The 20,487-nt window shown below is 39.2% G+C and overlaps 1 protein-coding gene across 7 annotated transcripts in view; it reads left to right on the top strand.

The window, feature by feature from the left end:
* The window catches only part of CREB5 (cAMP responsive element binding protein 5), a 255,993-nt gene that overhangs the window by 180,168 nt on the left and 55,338 nt on the right, over nt 1-20,487 (top strand). For all 7 annotated transcript variants that reach the window (XM_064674167.1, XM_064674143.1, XM_064674184.1 and 4 more), the window contains 2 exons: nt 1,370-1,496; nt 3,624-3,734. In XM_064674167.1, the coding sequence (XP_064530237.1) occupies nt 1,370-1,496; nt 3,624-3,734 (238 nt within the window). The remainder of the gene's footprint in view (nt 1-1,369; nt 1,497-3,623; nt 3,735-20,487) is intronic.

Here is a 20,487-nt window from a genome sequence, read left to right as displayed (position 1 = left end):
TGTGACACAGTTCAGATCAGGTGGGATAAACAACTGTCTTCTCCTTTGCAGCTCTAGGGTTATGACTGTTTCCCTGACCATGTCAGCCCAGTTTTGAGGCTTTCATGGCTAGCCGTGGATTCATCACTGAAGCAAAGGATGCTTCTGCCAAGGCTGAAAATCAACTGTGATGGTTAGAGGCTCTAAACATCTTGGACTCTTTCCATTCTCCCCCAGTAGAGGCTCTTCAAGCTCCCAGACTATGCTCCCTTCTCTCCAGTCCTTCTTGTACCTTTCAGGGTAGCTCTCCTTCCCAATAAACAGTGTAAACCATGTTATACTGCAGAGCAGTTCTCTGTTCTCTGAGAATTTAACATAACGTACTCATACTAGCAATGTTTGTTGAGGCACTGTATGTGAAAACTTTCTTATTTTCAAGCTTTTTGAAAAGGTAACAAGTTATACTCACCCCAAACTTCAAGCAACTCATACCTTCTTCAAAACTAAAAAAAAACCCAAAACCAGAAATAACTGATTAAGTAACTCCCAAGACCACATTCTTAAAGGCTATATTTAAAGTGTAGTTTTGTTTAACCCGTTAATTTTATGTTTCTTCTTTGTGAGTGGGCCTGCTTTCTCACATGCACTCTTTTCCCTCTGCTGTACTTAAAAAAATTCTTCTAAATCTTTTGAACCCCCTTTGCCAAAATAACTCACTCTGCTTTTTTATAGTCCGTACGTTTTGCTTTTATAAGCTGCTTAATCAGAATGTAATTTTCCTAATTTTCTTTCTATTTTTTTTTTCCATTTTCTGTGTCCTGGTAATGTGCTAAGGGGTAAAATTAGTAGCCTTGCTTTAGAACAATAGCTTGGTAGAGTTTCACAGGAGAGAATATCAAGACATGAAATACTCATTTTAGAGTAGTTTATTTACAGGTGATAAAATTCAAAAATTGATTTAAGAGTGGATAATTTTCTGTCATAGCCTGCAAAACTATAATCCAGATATTTTTGTTCCTGAGGGCTGAATTTACAGCAGTGCACTGATGTGGTATGCCAGGAAATTTTCCTGCCTTGTTTGTAGAAATCTTTTGCTGGCCACTGTAAGGTGCAGAGGTGCATAGACTGAGACCAGATGATACATTTACACTCATGTTATATCAGATGAACTATACTGGTGCTTTAACTGATAAACAGCAGAAGGAAGGTGATTCATCTGCTTCTTCAAAACTTTATGTTCCACTGATTTATGCAGGAAAGGACAAATCCTGGATTGGTTTATCTGTGCCTGCTTGTCTAGAGTTGCCTGTGCCTAGCAATGGCTGGCATGGTAAGGCTTGTTTAGGTCTCCATAGCCCATGACAGCTTTTTTACTTTTCTTCTCTTCTAGGCCTGTCCCAGGTTCTCTGTCTTCACTACTGCACCTACACAACCGACAAAGACAGCCTATGCCTGCCTCTATGCCTGGCACCCTGCCCAATCCTACCATGCCAGGATCTTCTGCTGTACTCATGCCTGTAAGTTTTTTGGTTTGGATTCTTTTAGCGGGGGAGGAAGGTTGTTTTGTGCTTGATTCAATCTATGCAGAGGTGAAAGTCTGCATTTTGTAAAAAATCAAAGTGAAATCTGTTAAGGAAGCTGGGCCTTTTTCAGTGCTTCATCTTACACAAGAGTATTTCTGATGCAGTTAACAGCATGCTAATTAGTGTGAGAGTGATTAGAAGCAGTTTACATGAGACTACAATTTCTGATTCTCACACTTGGTTACATAGGCGAGGTCAGCATATTTGTTCTGGAATGAAAAGATTTTTCTGAATTCAGACAAGAATGGAAAAGCCATTTACATAAGTTATATTAGTGAAGTCTAAGTAATCTTTTTGTTTGTGAGAGATTACCACTTAACAAGAAAGAAATGTGATTTACTTTTCTGACCTGTTAACTTGCACTTATTTAGATTTAGGTCATGATCACTGCTCATCTTTCACTCATTTCTGCAGGGATGGGAATATTTCCCATCTTATTATGGGAGCTAAAAGAGTGCTTTCCAGTTGTAGGTTCAAATTCTTAAATGACTTTAACAACCTTTTCTTTATAAGAGACTTGGGCATGTTAGGAGTGGAGATGAGTAAGGATGACATGGGGAAGGAGAAGTTTTTGTTTCATTTCATGATATTAGGTTTGGAAGACAACCTGGGACCAATTGACCAAAGGAGGGAGGAAAGTACTGCTTGTTCTGGATTTGCTGGAGCAAGGGGGGCACTCCACACGAATACAAAGATTCAGATTTGGCTGCTATTTGATCAATCATTAATAAGTTATTACTTAGTAACTTGTCAATAAGGGTCTCCTGGAGTACTGACCAGGAGAACAACAACAAAAAAATAAGACTTTTTAAAAATAAGATACTGTGGGAAGCTTTTTTCCTGGCATACTTCCCAAGGAACATGAAATGGAGCAAACATCCAGCAATGGTGTAAGTTCAGTGGCTTCAGGCTGCTGCTGGGGAACCCTTTGGGCAACTTTACTTGCAGATGAGCAGGTGTGCTCTGGCTGAGAGCCACAGATACGTGAGCTCGGAAGTGAGACAGACGCAGTCAATCCTGGCTGCCCCGGCTGCAGCTCCTGCCCCTCCTGAAAGGGCTGCAGGGGAGATGGTAGTGGGAGGTGCTCCTACCCCATGGAGAGGGAGTAGGAGCTTTGGCAGTGGCAGCTACGCCCCGCCAGAGAAGCAGTGGGATATTGACATCTCCCCAAGGCCCAGCACCCATTCTTGCAGGCATCATGGAAGGTGGGAAACAACCTCACCACAGGGCACAAAAAGTACCCCCCCTGCCTGGAGACCTCAGAAGGATTCAAAAGCTTCTTTGCAAGAGCCAAAGATTTAGGGGACTGGCCCAAAGCACAGCAGGATGCTCAGCTCTGGCTGAAAGCAGCACCATAACACTGCTTATGAGCTCTGCCAACACCTAGCAGTGTATGGGGCTTGCCTCTTTTTGGGGAACAAACTCCAGGAAATTATTTTAATACAGGACTTAATGCCATTAGATTTTGTTTGAAAAGTGTATCCCTCCCTCTCCACCTAGTGAGATTAGCTTGCAGAAAGGGCTCCGAATAGCCAGGAGGAGTTCTGCTTTGTTTTTTGCTATCTCAGCAGTGCATGAAAGTTTCCCGTACAAGACATATGGAAAACTCTTCTCATCTGAGTAGTCTGAGTGAAGGAAAAAGATCCAACTTGTTTTCCATATGCTTGAGATTGTAGATTTTTATTTATGCTTTTAACAAGCTAATTTGGGCTGCGCTGGTAGGGGAAGCTACAATTTTATACAGTGATGCTTTTAAAACCACTTAACTCTGAGTGTTGTTACACTGAGAGGGAGAAAATCATTACAAAAAAGCGCAAACCTGGGTGGCTGCTACATTTGTTTATTAAAGAACCCCTTTCTTTATAATTGGCTGTGAGTTTTCAGGGCCGATTCTGATGAAACACACGCCTGCGTGCATACACACATTCAATTCATGACACAGGTTGTTATTTTTTCAGTCATGACTTGAAGAAATAAAGCTGAGTCCATTTAAAAAGAAACCGAGAGTAAATTTTTGCAAATGTCTCCAGATGTTTTCAAATATTTTTTTTCTTTTAAAAGATGGAGCGACAAATGTCAATGAACTCCAACATCATGGGGATGCAGGGGCCAAACCTCAGCAATCCGTGTGCTTCACCTCAAGTTCCCCCAATGCATTCAGAAGCCAAAATGGTAAAAAGACAATTTTTTAAAAATTACTGTATTTTCTCATATTGCTCTTGCATACCAGTTACCCAGACAGTGGGGGATGTAGCCAGACACTGCTTACTTCATTCTTAGTCATACGTTATACTCTCTTTTAATATGCTGCAGTAAATTGCCTTTGTTTGTATGAACTTTCAAGATATTCCTAGTCCTAACTGAACTCTCAGTGAGAGGCAACTGAAGGGCTGTCTGATCTATGCTGTGTTAAATAGGACTTTTGGTACAGATTAGTAGAACTTAGGCAAGTGGTCTGTCTATTTCTCTAATGGTGTCTGTGCTCCACAACTTGACTTAAAGAAAATTGTCAGTCAATAAAGAGTGCAGTAAAAAGTGTGTGCTGTGGAGGGAGTGTATATAGTCCTCATTTTTTCCAGATAGGAGCGTGGCGTGTCAGGGTAGTGGCAGTACTGGAGAAGCACACCAAACAATATGTATAAAACTGGGATCTTTTCTTCTTCTAGATTGCAACAAGGTAGTTGCCATCAAAAAGAAGTGCCAGAATTTGGACAAATGTAGTTAATTTATACAAAAATGGTTTTTAAAGTTGTTCTACATCTTACAAGTCTTCTCATGCATATGTACTGGAATAGGATTAGTGTAGGTAAACTAAACTACAGGTGGGCAGTTTTCCCAGTTTTATATGCACTTTTGTGGAGGTGTTCAGCACTGATATCCTTGAAATCAAGTTCATCAATGTAGAAACATTCAAGGGTTTTCAGTTTCAGAACTGCCATTTGCTGCCTAGTGGAAATATGAGGACAGAAGTTTTTAGTTTTAACTCTGCAGGGTTTTTATCCTCTCAGGATATCCCATAGTAGTGGAAAACAAGAGTAACAGAACTTCTTTCAGTGATATTTTGCCCAGTTAACATTGTCATTAGTGAGACAATGAAATCAAACTGACAAAGATTGGGCAACCACAGGTTTTTATATATTTCTACTTTCATGACTGGTACAGCTTTTAAACTTGTTGTCATTTATCCTGAGACAAAGAAAAATATCTTCTTGTCTATAAGTATAAATGCATGCAAGAGAGTCTGGGTTAAGAGTAACAACATATACGAGCTTATTCTGCCTCTGTTTTCTTAGATTGGATAGGTCATGCCTTCGTCTCAGTGTTGGTCTGGGTTAGGCTGTTAACCCAGCCTCTGTTAACACTCCATCTAAAACCACACTGCGTAAACATGCAGCCAGTTGGCCAGAAGAAGAACGATAGCCAAAAACACTGGCTCCCCCAGCCAAGGAAAACCTGTGGTCAAGAGTTCTCTCTGCTGTACCACACAGTGACGGTGACATGCCAAATGGCAACAGCATCTGCAGCAGAGCTTGTTAAAAACTTTTTGGAATAGGCAAGTGTTTTTTCAATGCAAGTGTAGCTGAGCCAAGCTAAATACTCCTTGGCTGAATAAATCCAAAACTGGCATCTGTTTTGGGGACTAAAGGTTCTGTAGTTTACTCTCTCCCAGCACCCCCTGCCTCTTTTTTACTGGAAGTGTGAGGCTACTTAAGAACAAGATTAAATTATTGGTGCATATGGTGAGAATTCTGTGCTTTAATAACTGAAACTGTACATTAATATAAATTACTTTTTAGTCTGGGTAGGTAGGTTTTGTCCCTAAATCTAATGTATGAAGGCATGGTTCTTTCAGATAGAAAGTGCTATCCAAAACATGGTATAGTGAACAAGCGGTGCCTTTGCTTCTCAGAGGCTTTCTGCCACTCTTCCAAGGGTGGAAAAAATCTGCACACATTAACTCTTAAGAGTAAGAGGTAAAATTCAGAGCTCTGAGACCCTTCTTATTTTCAAATGCAGGTGGTTTGTTTTTTTTTTTAATATTCCATATTTCTATATTCTAGTTTTACAGTTTGTTTCAGTCTGAGCACACATGTAATGTAAGAGGCCTCTTCGTTTAGCCACTGCTTTGAGCACTATGAAGCTATTAACAAAACCTAGTGTAAACACAAAGTTGAAAAAAATGTGGGAAAGATTTAGAGAAAAATTATTTCTTACATGTAAGTTCATGGATGTTAAATCAGAATCATCTGTATTACAGGCATGTTTGTTCTTATTATTAACTGTTTCACTTTTCTTCATGCTTAAAGCATGAAACTTCACATACTCTGGCAACTTTTATTAAAAAGTCAAAAGTGAGGGTGCTTAGTACCTTACTGGACTGTGTCCTACATTAGGAAGGAATTTTAGATTTCCCTAGATTCTGCTAATGCTATTTCTGCTGATGCATTCAGCACTTGTTATGTTCTCTTTGGCTGGCCCTGCTCTGAGAAGAATGTGTATGTCAAACACTAGATAGAGTCATCTAAGATGCTTTCAGCTAGTGACTGAAGTAAATGAAGTCTGGGGAACCTTGAGCCTGATTCATCAGCTGTCCAAATCCATGGGAAATGGATCAGCACCTTTTTAGGGCCTACATGAGAGAATGCAGGATGGGCTCCTTTAAACGTGAGACCCAGATGTGAGACTAAATCCTTCTGGCCTCATGAAAGTATGTACCTGAGTAATGCAAGCATGATTTGGTATGCAGCAGTCATAACACTATTTGGTGACTTAATTTGCTTCCATAAAATGCATATGAATAAATAATACCAGTATGGATGCTGTGTGATGCCAGTTTTTTAAAAGAAAGCAGATAGGCGGCAAAAAATTCCCACCCTTGATTGGTTCATAATTTTTTTGGAGTAGGAAATGCAAGCAAATCTGATAAATGTGTGCATTGTCTCATATACAAACACATATACACACACATATACAACATGTGCTGCATTATTCCTGTGATGTTTCTATAATAAGCAATTTATTTATCTGTATGTATTTTAATCAGCTTGTATTAGCTGGCATTTATGGAAAGCCACACTCTGCCACCCAAGACGCTCATTTTCTGGTTTATTTTTTTCTGGAGAATGTTCCATCAAGTATCGCAGATGACATCCCAGAACTGATTTAATTTATCACAACAATCTCAGTTTCCCTTGCAGTATGCCTCTCAATTAGGTTATCACCTAATGCTTTAAAACTGTCCTAGTAAATGAATGAGTGAACATCTAAATCAATACCACTTTCTTCTTAGATTCAGAGCTGAATGGATCAAACCCTTATGTTGCCTACCAAAAACATACATTGATTTTGTGTTAAAATATATTGCATTGGAAAGAGGATGAAACATATAACTCTTAAGTGTATGTGGCAAAAGTACACAGGGTAGCATGTGTAGTGTATTAACATGTGGTTCAGTAGCCTGAGAGTATTATGAAATTGGAATTGTTGGTGGTGCTTTTGCCTTAATATACTGCTTACATACAGTTCGGTTTTGCAGTTTCAGAGTATTGGAGGTTTTAGAACTCGGAAGTGCAATATTGTGTGGATTACTGGAGTGAAAGATAAATAGTGTGCACTCAACTGCTGGAAACCTGTGTGACAGCAGGTCTTTTCGATGGAGCTGATGCCTTTCTATCTGAATGCTGCAAGGCATTGATCTTTACCTGCAGAAATTTATGACCTCTGAAAGGAGGTGTAAAAAGCAGGCTGGCAATGAACATAATTGAACTTAAAAATACAGTTTTAAATTTGACCTGGTAATTTTTTCTTTTACCCTTTCTGTCTGCCACTTGCTGGATATGTAGTTTTATAAAATTTAAATAAAATATAATATGTATAGCTTGGCTGTGCTTATATTCCTGACAGAATATGTATGGTTCTTTAAAAAAAGAAAATATTTCTGCATCAGAAGTGTGTAGGACTCTGGGCTATTTTTTTGCCTTATATGCATTACTAAGTTGAACAGTAATAATAAAAAAATCAATTTGAAAGTGTCTATCAGATGAAAGAGTGAAAACATAACCAGAAAAGAAAAGTAATAAATCGGTAGTGTGCGTGTTCCCAATTATAACAGTAAAATAACTGAACCTCCTAATTCACCTAAGAATGCCGAACAGCTTTGGCAGAGGAGGAGGAGAGAAGTGAAAGAAATTGCATTGAGCCAGTTGTCATCAGCACTGGTTTTTATTCAACTTAATGAGAGCTAAGGGTCCAAATCCTACTAGTGGCTGTGAAAATCCTGGTCCAAGCATCACTCAGCTCTCCATCTCAGAGGAAAGGCAGGACTGGCTGCAGAGACCTGGGTGCATTTCGTATGGCTTTAAGACAGGCACAGCTTGCTTTCTCCAGGAACACAGTATGTCAGCCAAATGGGAAAGGCTTGGCTTTAAAGGTGGAGGACTTTCATCGGATGCGGATTGGGGTCTGAGTTTGGACGGAGCCTTCTGCTGCTTGTTTTACAAATAGCCTCTGTTTCCATGCTGGTTTACCGTGACTGTGCAACTGGTGCAAAGTGAGAAACAGCTGGAGTAAGCTCTTACCTTGGCCCCGCTTTGATATTCAGCTCAGCCATTGCAGCAGCCGTTGGATGTGGAAATGAAGAAAGAGGGCTGCCCTAACAAGCAATGGTGTGCTGGGACAGCTGGTAGCCTTGGGAAGCCCATGCCTCTGGATTCCAGCTCTGGGCCCAGGTCTGCAAGGTTTCCATACTGATTTGAGGCAAGAGGCTAACACAGGCAGTCCAGGCAGGATCAAAGCCGCTGAAACTCTAGGTTTAGCTACTTAACACTTCATGACTGAAGATGCTTGGTTAAACAAAATAAACAGTTTGAGGTCTACGTTTTCCTATCAATCTAGCTGGGAAAGGAGTCACTTTAATAGAGCAGCGTGCACAAAGAACAGAAAGAAAAATATTGCATCTCTGCAGAGTTTCAAAAGCAATTGCTTATCTCATCCTTCACAATAAAGCAATGAAAGCAGCGTAAGAGAAGAAAGAATGTGTAAAGCAAAGTCTTCCAAATAAAAAGTGTGATGAAATTTCCTGTATTAGTAACTGAGAAATGTTTTCACAGAATGGACAGTTAAATAGTTAAAAACCACGATGCTTCTGCAACTGTTGACAAAACTCCCTAATCTGAAATTGTATCTCCTGTTATATTTGTTCTTATGTTTTAAAGTCTCCAAAGCCAAACTTTTAGTGTGCTCCTGATCTGTGCTTTAAAATCTTGCCCAGGAGTAGCTTTGCCTGCAGACAGTGTGCCTTGCTGTGGATTAAGGTATTATCATGATGGGTGAAGCTAACTGTATTCTGGTTTGTTTATTGAAACAGGACCTTGTACCCGTCATGCCTAAATTCTGGATTATGAACTAGACAGGGTAGGAACTAATTCTTCTCAAGCTGTCAGTGGCTCAGTAAGTTCACTAGGGAAGCAAGGCAGCTCAGTTACTCATAGCTGCTGCAAATATGTGGCGAATATCTGGTCTTGCTTCTCCTGAGTGCATATGAATTGCGTTGCTTGTTGTAGGCACAAGTTGTAACAATTCCTTGCATTTTTCTTTCTTTGTGTCACTTTATCCTGCTATGATCTTATCAGCACTATTTCCCCAGAAGAACTTGGATTTTTATTATTTTGTTTTCCTTGTTTCAGCTGGGTGTTAAAGTGACCTCGCTTTCTCCCCCACCCACCAGCCCTCACCCTTTCTCTTTTTCTCTGTTTCTCCACCACCCTCACTTTCCTCAGAGGATTTATCGTCTTTGTAGATTTGTTTCTCTTTCGCCTTTTCCCTCTAGTGTCCACCCTGATTTTGTAACCATAGCAATAACTGAAATACAATTGTAATATTTGCTTGCTGTAGCTATCAGCTAGCCCAACACATGAACTGCTGACTTTTGTATGTCATAAGATTTTGAAACTTAAGTCTGATGCATCCATATACGTGAGGATAAGTTGTTTGGTGCCTAACTGTACCCTAAAGAAAAGATTTTCTTTGTGTAAAGTTGTGTGTCAGTGGGCACTGGTGCAAGTAGAAGCAAGTCCTTATGGTAGTGAAGCCGGGGAAAAAGGAAATTGTAAAAATAAAGTTAAGGTTGCATTACAGGGAAGTTCTGCTTCACATAGATATATGTGATATTTTCAGTCTTTTGCTTGGAATATGTACAGCTTTCATTTTCCAAGATTTTTACAAGAGCCATGAATAATGTAAATTGTTTTGCACTTCAGGCCGTTGCACATTAAGCCCAGTGTTTGATTGGGATGTGCTAGTGCATCTCATAACAAGCAAGGGGCTTTGGGTTAGAGGAGATGGTGTTGCACACTTTACCAGCCTCATATTTTAACCACTGAGGACATGAGAGCTGGAAGCAGAATTCTTGTGGCAATAAATCTCTTCTCTATGAACAGGCTTAAAAAGCATTTTCTAAAATCTATATAGTAGCTAATGAAGCAGTTTATTAATTATGATAGCTTTCCTGTGAGATAAATAATTTCAGACTTGAACTGAGAGAGAAAAGTGAAGTGACTCACTAGAGGCCACACAATTTGTCAGTGGAAGAGCTGAAACAAGCACAGAAGAATTTCTGGCTGCCAGTTCAAGGAAACACAATTTTTTGTCTGAGTAGAATTTATGTGGTTTTTTTTTTTCAAGTTAATATTAATGTTGGTAATATCAATATAGTTGTTGAAATATAGTATTTTTTCAGGACTAGGAAAAGAATGGGGAGACTGAACTCAAGCTTACAGGGGGCGCAGGCTCAAATTTAGGATTCACATCCAGTTGAAGGTGGCGGTTTGTGTTTGGATTTAATACCCTTGAAATTTCCTGAACTTTACTGATGAGATTTTGGCTCAGAATGACAAAAATTAACTGATCTTCTGAGACTTCTGTCATCTGAGATGATGGAAGCCTTGTGAGATCAGCTTCCCTGGCATCATGGCTTTCACTGAAATCTCAGGAGAGCACTTACTTTCACATAATGTCAACCATATCCAAACCGGGACTAACGAATACCCCTGTAGATCTTCTCCTAAGATCATAGGCATATTTGAAACACTTCTACAAGCTGTGTGCAGTCTGAGGAAACGTTCACAGCATTTGTTGTGTCCTCTGTCAGATATGGCCAGTGACACTTTTCAGTGGTGGGAGGGCTATATATACTGTCTTCCAGATGTTCGTTAGTACAATTTTTCTTATTTATGTTCAGAGAAGTATTAACGAGGTAATTTAAAAACTGGGACAGGCTGAGTCTCCCACCCTGGAAATACTTATGCAGGAAACTTTGCTCTGCTCTGGTTTTTACTGGCAAATTGCTGGCCAGTAAAGTTTATCTGAGATTTTGGTGTATAAAATGCAATGAAAAATCTTCTCAAATGTGCTCTGGAGTCAGACTGCATGGGATGTGGCGTAGTTAGTTGTGTCCTCTGCACTCTGTATCCTCTTTATTCTACAGTTACTCCATAGCCCACTTTATGGGACACCCCCATTATGCCCCTGCTTTACCCCAGGGAACCTGAGCTCTCTTTACTCACAGTTTGTTGCTTGTGTGCTGAGGACTAAATGCAACTTCTCTGGCAATGTTACTCTGCTTTAGATAGTTTCCCCCGTTTAAGTAACTTACGTTATGAAGAAGACAGTGAAATAACTGACATAGCTGGAATATTGCAGAGGCAGGGGGAACATGGACTTTGACCAGCCAAAAATGACCTAGCATGAAGAGATGAAGATTTGAGTAAAAGATTGTTAGGGTTTTTAGGTAGAGGATTAGATTTATGCAAAATCTTCCTCTTCTGTTCATGGATATGCGTTTTTTTCCTGCCATTTAATATATTAAGGTCGCACTGAAACCAACTCATTTTCATATTGGAAAATATTCTCCAAATCTTATTTAAGATAGTATCAGATTCTTCATTTAGTGACAGTATCAGTGTGGAAGTACTTTAATTTAGGATTATTATCTTTGTTATATTACATTTTCATTCATGAAAGCTTGGCCTTAAAATTATGTTGTAAAAAAAGAAAGCTTTTGTAAAATATTAAAACAGTGGCCAGGATTCCTGTAGTTTTGTTGCTCATTCTACTGAAATTATTTAAAGCAAAATATCCACCTTTTCACTACAACTCCTCTCCTCTCCTCATTTTAATTTTTTGAAATGAGTGTACAGAAAGGAGAGACAAGCCCCACAAACAGCTTAGAATAGAATTTCCTAATCTTCTATCTTTAAAAAATCAGAGGCAAGATTTTTGGTGTAGTCAAAAATTACTTTTGAAATTTAGCCCTGATTCTCAGCTGGTGTGAACCTGTGAAAGTTGAATTCAAAGGAATCGCATGGTTTTTGCATCAGCTGAGGACATAGTTTATACTTCTAAATCTCAAAATTTCCTTTAGCCGGGCTGTGGCCCTTCCACAGTTTGATACTGCCAGGTAAGCATTTTGTTTATTTTGGCTTTAATGTTATTTTATTTAGAATCCATATTTTATATTCAACAGAATGTTCTACAGACTACATACAGTGTGACTACAGAGCACATTTGGGAAGATTATTCATGGCATTTTATACACTAAATATTTAGTACTTATTTGCCTCTTTTTTTTGCACACTGGTGTTTTAACCAGAATCTTATATGAACTTTTTCTTCCTTAATTTTTCTTAACTCTGCTTCCTAGAGGTGTTCATTACATAACTTTAAAGGTAAATTATTTACCCTAAGCCCCAAAATAATATCAGGAGTTTTTATGATGGATTCATCATACCAAGCAATCACCTGGAGTTTTGTGACAGGTATTGGTACCTGTCCCTAATGATTCATAATGAAAAATTGCCAGATATTTCTTTGAAAATGATGGATGATTCATGTTGTTATATTTAGGCCACATTATTCTGGAATGTTTAAATTAGACTAAAAGCCATCTCTGAATATACATGTGCAAACATAGAGTACATTTTTAGTTTCCCATCTGGAAATACATATAAAGTCCAGGACTGTTTTCAAGTCTCAAGAAATATTGTTATATTTTTATTATGGTATTTCAGTTCACACTCATACTAATATGAAAAGTTTAGTAATGGCATATCCTCAATAGTGCCCTCAAATGCCAAGGTTACATATGAAGTCCAATGGGATCTAGCAAATGTTTAAACTTTTATTAAAGCCCAAAGCCCAAAATAGACTTTACTAGACCTGTACAAATTATTTTAAATTATGTAAATATTTTTAATATGTCTGGCTTCTGACAGAACACTACTATACACTGAAGTATGACATTTGCCATACTGTGCCAACTTTTTGCTTTTTTTTTCTTTTTTTTCCCCAAAATACCTAGCATCATTACTGGATTTGACTAGAGCCTGCTTTATGTGCTGCTTGTAGTTCAGGAGAAATGTGTGTAATGAGGATGGACTGTGTTCTCCGACTGTTAACAGAGGCTCTTTAGCATGAGGTTAAGCGTGAACTTTGTTTTGGCTGCCAACATAGCAGCCAGGAGATACCCAGGATAAGGGTGGGGGAAGTCCTGATCTGCTTTCCATCTAATGGACGTGTGCAGCTGCTCTGCAGGCTGGTGTCAGTGTGCAGTGTGTGAGTGTGTCAGAGAGAAAACTATGTATTCAGGGGTTTGTAACAGATACTGCTCTAACTTCATCTTCTAGGAATTTTCTTAAATTAAAAAATCCTGCCAAAACATTAATATCTGGATGTGTACAAAATCTGAACTTCTGAGTACTTCATTTAAACAAGAGGCAGTGTAGGCAATAGTGACAACTAACAATCTGAAGAGCTCCAGGTTTATTGGTCAGATGTTTGCAGGTATGTGTGTTTGTGCACACGTCCATTTATTTTTTTTTGTGGTTTTGGTAGGTTTTTTTTCTTCCTCTGTTACATGCAGTTTTACTGAGCAAACATAATCTTATCTATGCCTATTCACCTAACTTTGCCCATCTCTTTATTTGTGTATTACCTTATCTTGTGTTAAGAAACTACTTTTCCTGAAATACTTTAGAATGCTGCAAAACAATAAATGTCTGAAAATTCCGTGTGTGTTATCCAAAACCCACTTACTGACATTTAAGGTGACTAGCATTTGCACAAAGGAAATTTGTTCGGCTACATCAACTTGCAGAGGCTTGTCAGTCTGCTAAATCATGTTAGTGGTGGATTAGTTTGATTGGAAACTTGATCCAAGCAATGTTTGAATTAGTTGCATACAGAGTTCCCAGAGGTAATCTAGAGTTTATGTGAAAAATGGTGTATAACTGCATCAGTATTGAGATTAAAATATGAATGAATTGCCCTTGGTGAAATTTGTGGTTTCTGGATTTGTTTAAGAGTACCCAAATCCTTCATTTAAATAAGAAAATAAGGTAGCTTGATCTAATTTTAAAGATTTTAGAAAGTAAAACTTCCCTTTCTACTACACTTAAAATTCAAGATGTTTTTATGCTAGTCTTAGTATAACAACTGGTATATGTGACTCATGACATTAGTTTAATGCTGCCCACAAAAATCCAAATAACGTAGCTATGACTTGTAGTACCCATCCAGCATGTGCTTTCCTCCTATAGGATGAAAGTATCTGTAGGGCTCCTGATCACTGCAACATGGGCAATGACCAGCTGGATGAAGCAGCTCTAAACTTCCTCACTTTACTAGCTCTGATCTTTGGTTTGTTCCCACCAAGGTGAAAACAAGGGATTATGAACATGTATTTTTCTGGAGCATGTAAGATCTTTCTGCAGACTGCTAATGTCTGAAGCAAAAGAAACTCTCTTGAGTTGTTTGTGTGAAGGGGATGATAAGCAACCCAGATTAAGTTCTGGATGCCTTTAAACAAATCCTGTTTAAAGAATCTAAATTCTGTTTAAAAAAATAATCTACTGTAGATTCTGTCCTACCAGTTACAGAAGAGATCATGATGTGCATGTAGTTGGGAAATGGCATTTGCCTGAAGTCATGATCTGCTTGCCTGTCAATCTCTATCCTTTGTTTCTCAGTGGGATGTTAGCATCACAAGTGATGGACCTATATCCACATTAATGAGACAGCATTGTATGCCAGGAGCTCCCTACAGGAGCCTAGGCAAAAGGGAAGGACAGAAGTACAGCAGGCTCTGTCCAGGCTCCAGGCACTTCCAGTGTTGAAACTGGGCTGCCATACCCAGTGAGGAGAGAGGGTCTGCAGTCCTGGTGCTCCAGAGGTGTAGGAGCATATGTGCTGTGGGGAGTAAAGCAGGACCCCTTCCCCCATGGTGTTTTTAAAACACTGTGAGAGCCCAGTTCTCACTGGCAGACATCTCCTGACCCTTCCTGAGCCTTGGTGTAGGGTAGGCAGGCACTGGGGTGGGCTTTTCTTTCTGTGGAAGCACATGCAGAACAGCCAGCAGTGCATCCATGTCTGTTTGGCTGCTTGTCTGCTCTGACAGAGAAAGCCACCCATGACACACCCCCAAGCACCTCTCCTCTTCTTTTACACACCCAGTAGGTAATGTTAGCATGGTATCAGTGAACAGTCTACCTGTCCACTTGAATCTCCATGTAGCATTTGATGTATCTCCCTTAATAAATTATGTACTTGGAGGAGCAATAACAATAGCTGAGATTCTTGAGACAAGAAGAGTCACGTTACCAGAAGTACCAAAAAGGCTGATTAAAATTAAATCGTAGCAGACAACAGTTGTGTTACAAAGGAAGGCTCGATTACAGCCAAATCACTTTCTTTGCTAACCTCTGACTTATTTATTTCTCCTGCATGCTGCAGTCTGCATACTCTTTCTGGTTCTAATGAGCATTAATTGATTAGCTGGATCTATGAAGAGCTTGAGCACTCGTAAGTACTATCCCAGTGGGTACACAACTAAATAGTTTATGAGATAATTAGTATTTTAATGCCTTTTCTAATGAGCCTTTTCAGTAATGAAATCTCATGAGAACATTATTGGTTCATATATATTTCTTCAGACAAAGCAGAAGGTAAGCTAATGCTATTAAGAGATTTTAAAGCTGGTTTATAAAATGGTTTTTAGTAACTTATTTTTGAATACTTGCCTTGCTTCATTTTGCTTTATTAAAAAAAGAGCCATCCTAATTTCTCCCGCTGCTCTGCCTCTTGCGCTCCTCTCTCCTGACAGAATTTTACACTATACTGCAATTTCAAATAATTGGGATAATTTTTGAGGCTGCTACACGATCTCCTAAGCTCAGCTGTAAGTAAATAATACCATACTGTCTGAGCGTGTTGTTTCAGATGTGTTCTCATCCTGGAAAAAAAAACAACTCTGTACCTGGCTGCACAGTGCCTTGGATTTATGACTGTGTCAAGTTTGAGAGAATGACCAACCTCTACAAAGCTTTTCAATGTCAAGCTGAGTGCTATTTGTAGGCTTGAAAGCAGCACAGAACTTGCAGCCATACAGGCAGTTTTTACTTCACCTCCTCCTTTGGCATTGTTGGATATATTCCATTTTACCTAGTTTTAACCCATAGTGGGAAGGACAAGTCCTGTGCCTTGAATTTTATTTTTCTGGTACCTAAAGAATACAGCTGAAGGTGGCTTTTCTGGGAAGAGTTTTTCAGTGTGTGAGTGGCTCATTTTATCATTGGTCACAGGGATTGTCCTTGCTTTTTGTTCTCTGGAGATCACAAGATAGCAGCAGCTTCTATGTTCTCATCTCTTAGGGATCACTTCTATCTGGGAAGTGCAGTCTTGTCCTGAGTGGCACTTGAGCTGCAGTTTAGCAGCATATAAAAATGAAGGAAAACAGCCTGGACCAAACAATGAAGCACCTGTGCTTTGGAAGCCTGTTTAATAAATTGATTTTACATCATCTAGGTGATATATACCTTGAAATGCTTTAGAAACTTCATTTTAAGTCAGGGATGTACAAATCCTATTTAACACTAGAAGCAGCAGGACTAAAACTGCAAGAAATTCCCCTATACAGATCTCATTATGTAATGTAAGATGCAATGAGTCTAATTCATCCTTGGGGCGTCTTTAATAGTGTCAGCACAGTTTCGCAAAGGATGGATTTGGCCTAAGGACATTTCCACCATAAAACCTCACTGTCTTCTTCTGGTATTTCTCTCTTTGTCTCCAAAGCTTTACTGAGACTTGTCACTGTGTTATATTAATAGCTTAGTCCTTGTTAGTGAGTCTAAGTTATTAGTAGTATGGATGTTGTTTTCTTCAAATGAATATGGAAAGCTACATTTTCAGTTCGGGTAATCCTAAAAGCTCCCTCCAGAACAGAGAAATGGTGTCCTTAGACTTTGTGTGACCTTGCTTGCAATACATGCGTTAGCAATGCGTAGGAGATGAAGAACGCCCAATGCTGACCACTGCTTTCCACATTGCCTGCCATCTCCACACCCTCTTGCAACACAAGACCCAACTGCACAGGGAGGCTAATGCCTCCTGTGTCAGCTCCTAACTGCATCTGCAGTGTCTTGGGTTCTCAGTGCTCACCTGTGCAGCAGTGGAGCCCTCTTGTCAAGGCACAGTCCAACACTGTTTTAGAATGGAAGCTAAACAGCCTAATCTGTTCCCTTGGCTAAGATATGGTAGCTTCTTATGTTTATTGTTTGTTCAAAATGCAAAATAAATCAGATTTGCCTGCCTTGTCTTCAGAGGTGAGCCAGCCCCCCAAGCTCCTCTGAGACCCTCTGCATGGTCAGGAACCTGACAGGCTGCGCCCACGCCAGTGCCCAGAGAGGAAAGTTCAAGTGAGAAGGTGCACATCAGGTTACTAGCCCAAGAGTAGAGGAAAAATATCCTCAGATAAATATTTTGGTTTCCATTCTGGAAACTTCGTAGAGGGTGTTGCTGCTCTGTAGTATTCAGAAGCTTCCTTAGAGGAGAAATGGTCCCTCATCTGTCTGAGGGTAGGAGCACCTAACTGACTGTCTTTCATGGCCTTTGGACTTTGCTAAACACTAATGGAGGACAGTAAGAATTAAATTGGGGTGGTGGGCACAACAGGTACCAGATGTTGGATTTGATTTGGTAATATTTCTTTTAAACTTGGAACAGGCTGGAGTTGTTTTCCTTACTTTTTCTGAGACTCTCTCTATTTGTTTGTGCCTTCTGAGTCATCACCTGTCTTTGCCAAGACTTTATTATATCTAACAAAAGGTATATTATTGATGTACTGTGGCATGCACAAAGCCTTTCTATGAACTTTGTTGGACATATGGTCCTTCCAGAATCATTTTGCTTCCTGTTTCTGCTCCTGAACAAGGAGGAGAACAATGCTCCAGGCTCTGCTCTGACAGTGTGTAAATGCTCAGCAAGCTTTGACACCTCATCTGCTTAAAAGCACAGCTTTTTCAGCTTCTTATGTATTTAGATCAGCCCTCTTACCTTTCATTCTGTAGTAACACATATGTATATACATACATATATATATATATGCAGTCTCTTTTGTGATTGCTAAAAGAACAGCAGAGAGGTAGGCACTGAAGAAATGTCTTGTCTCTATTAGAAATACCTGGAAAGAGCAAAAGGCATTTAAAAGTTTTGACACTTTCTATTTCTTTCTCCTCCTTGTGCATACCATGAGATCATGATTAATGGCTTTGTTGATGTTTGGAGGGCAGAAATCACTTATATGTTCAATTCAGGAAGACCTCTGAATCAGCAGGGCCCAGGGGAACAAGCAGTTCTGGGTCTGGAAGGACCCATGATGTCATCTCATGTAGGCACAGGGGATGAAGCTATTACTTCTTTAGGCATTATTCTTGGATAGGACTAAGGCATGTGGGTTTTTTTGGCCTTGCAAACACATTAATTCTGCCCTGAGCAATGGGAAGATTCCCCACCCTCAGGGGAGGCTGTTCAGGATGGGGAGAGTCTTAATGTGCAGGATAGGGGGCTGTTGGGGGTGTACAGGCAGAAGGACAACCAGAGAGGGTTCTAGACTTTGCAGTTACTCTTCTAATGATGCAAACTGAGTTCAAAGGAATGGGAACCTCTAAATGAAGTGTACTTGAAATAAAGCTACTATGAGATAGAGAAATATACACAGTAGAGAAATAGGATATCTTGACACATTCATGGCTTTCCTAGGGTGTCTTGGACTGTATAAACTCACTGCTATTGTGTTAGTGAAACCCTAGATTCCCTGAGGCCATAACTGTTACTGAAATTTAACTTTCGCTTTGAAGAAAGAATAGAAAAAGTAAATTTATTACAGTAGTGTAACTCCTGTCAATCCCATACATAAAGGAGCATGAAAAACACATAATTTAAGAAATTATGGACAATCTTGTAATTTCATAATGATTTCTTTCCAAATAATGTGCATTTTAAGAATACATGCTTTCTGTATAGAAGGAGGAGTGGAGTTGAATGCCTTCTTTTTCTTCAGCCTTTCGTTTCAGTAAAAGAAGATACTATTGAAGACACTATTGGGTAGTCTGTCTGGTGTCCTTGATGAGCTCTGCAAGAGATACGCTTTCTCTGTTTTACTTTTAAGCTAAATGAATACATTCAGAAGTCATGGAGACTGTAAGCATCATATTCTCAGGATATCTTATTTCCTTACAACCTACTAAACTTTAATTGAGAGTCATTGCGCATTGTATTTATGGTTCAATTTAGGTAATGTTTACTTATGTTTACATATTGTGCCTGGCTAATAGATGGCAGATACAGAGTGAAATTAAAATATAGAGAACCCAGACAATAAACATCCCCGTTCACAGTTAGACTATGAGTCTTTGTGCTTCTTCACAGTGTCATTTCAAAATCTAATTAAGCAGATGCTTAAGGAGTTTGAGGATCCAAGCCTTAAATTGCTCAATTAAATTACTTTTTCCTATCAGCATGAGCTTAAGTGTCAAAGATAAATTTACAATAAGGAACAAATATTTAGGATGAAAAGTATGACATAAATTAAACTACCTCAAGCCAGAAATAAACTGTTAGCTAACAACACAGTATGCAAACTAGAAATCTAGGGAAGTGCAGTACATCTTACCACAGGGTTGCCTATTTTGAAGAAGATAGAGCAAACGTAATACCTAAATGTCTGAGCTGTTTTCTGGCAATATGCTACTATTTTGCATGTAGGTGTTATTTTCATTACTAAGTAGGAACATTTCCTTTCCCACTTGTCAGTCACATTTGAATCAAAAAATTATCCCAGTGCATTTGGGGGGATAGGGAACAGCATGTAGTTTAAACTAAGTAGGAGGAATATCCTACTTTATGTGTAAATAATGTAAAAAGCAGGGATGTCTTACATGGTTAAGAAGTTAAATTTCCTTATGAATATCACTGCTCTATTTCAATAACAGTGTTATTCCTGAGCAAAATAAAAAAGATTTCTGGATTTGTAAATGAAGCTGAAACCATGGGGTTCACAGTATGAGGGCCACCCTGAGTACAATGTCTGCATTAATCTTTGCTCCTTGCACAGAAGGCTGGAGCTGCCTGCCAGAGCTAATGAATGGATTCTGACTCTGCCACGTTAGGCTATTACCAAATACAAAGGCTGGTCACAAATTATAGTTTGTCTGATGGCTTCAGATATAAGCATTAGAAAAACATTTCCTCAACAATAATAATTAGTCAGCGATAGAGGCAAGTTTTACAGATTGCTTTAGAGCACTGAGGCAAATGTGCCTTTCTGTGGGAAAAAGCCTGTTGCCTGTCTAGTGATTCATAAAAAGCAAAAAAAGGCACTTTAGTTACATCTTTTTTAAAGGTGAGACCAAACCACAGCGTTTCTACAAAACCCAAGTAACCTCAGTCTTTACTGCAAGCACTGTAGTGTTTCAGAGCACTACTTTTCCTCCATTAAACAACAACAACAACAAAAATCTTATTGGAGAGTTGTTCCTGGCTTGTATTAGGGTCATGCTTGCACAGATACAGCGCTTCACTGAGTGGATTCTAT

The sequence above is a fragment of the Pseudopipra pipra genome, chromosome 1 (assembly GCF_036250125.1).
Source record: "Pseudopipra pipra isolate bDixPip1 chromosome 1, bDixPip1.hap1, whole genome shotgun sequence".
NCBI classification, from domain to species: Eukaryota; Metazoa; Chordata; class Aves; order Passeriformes; family Pipridae; genus Pseudopipra; species Pseudopipra pipra.
This window is presented reverse-complemented; position numbering and strand designations above follow the sequence as displayed.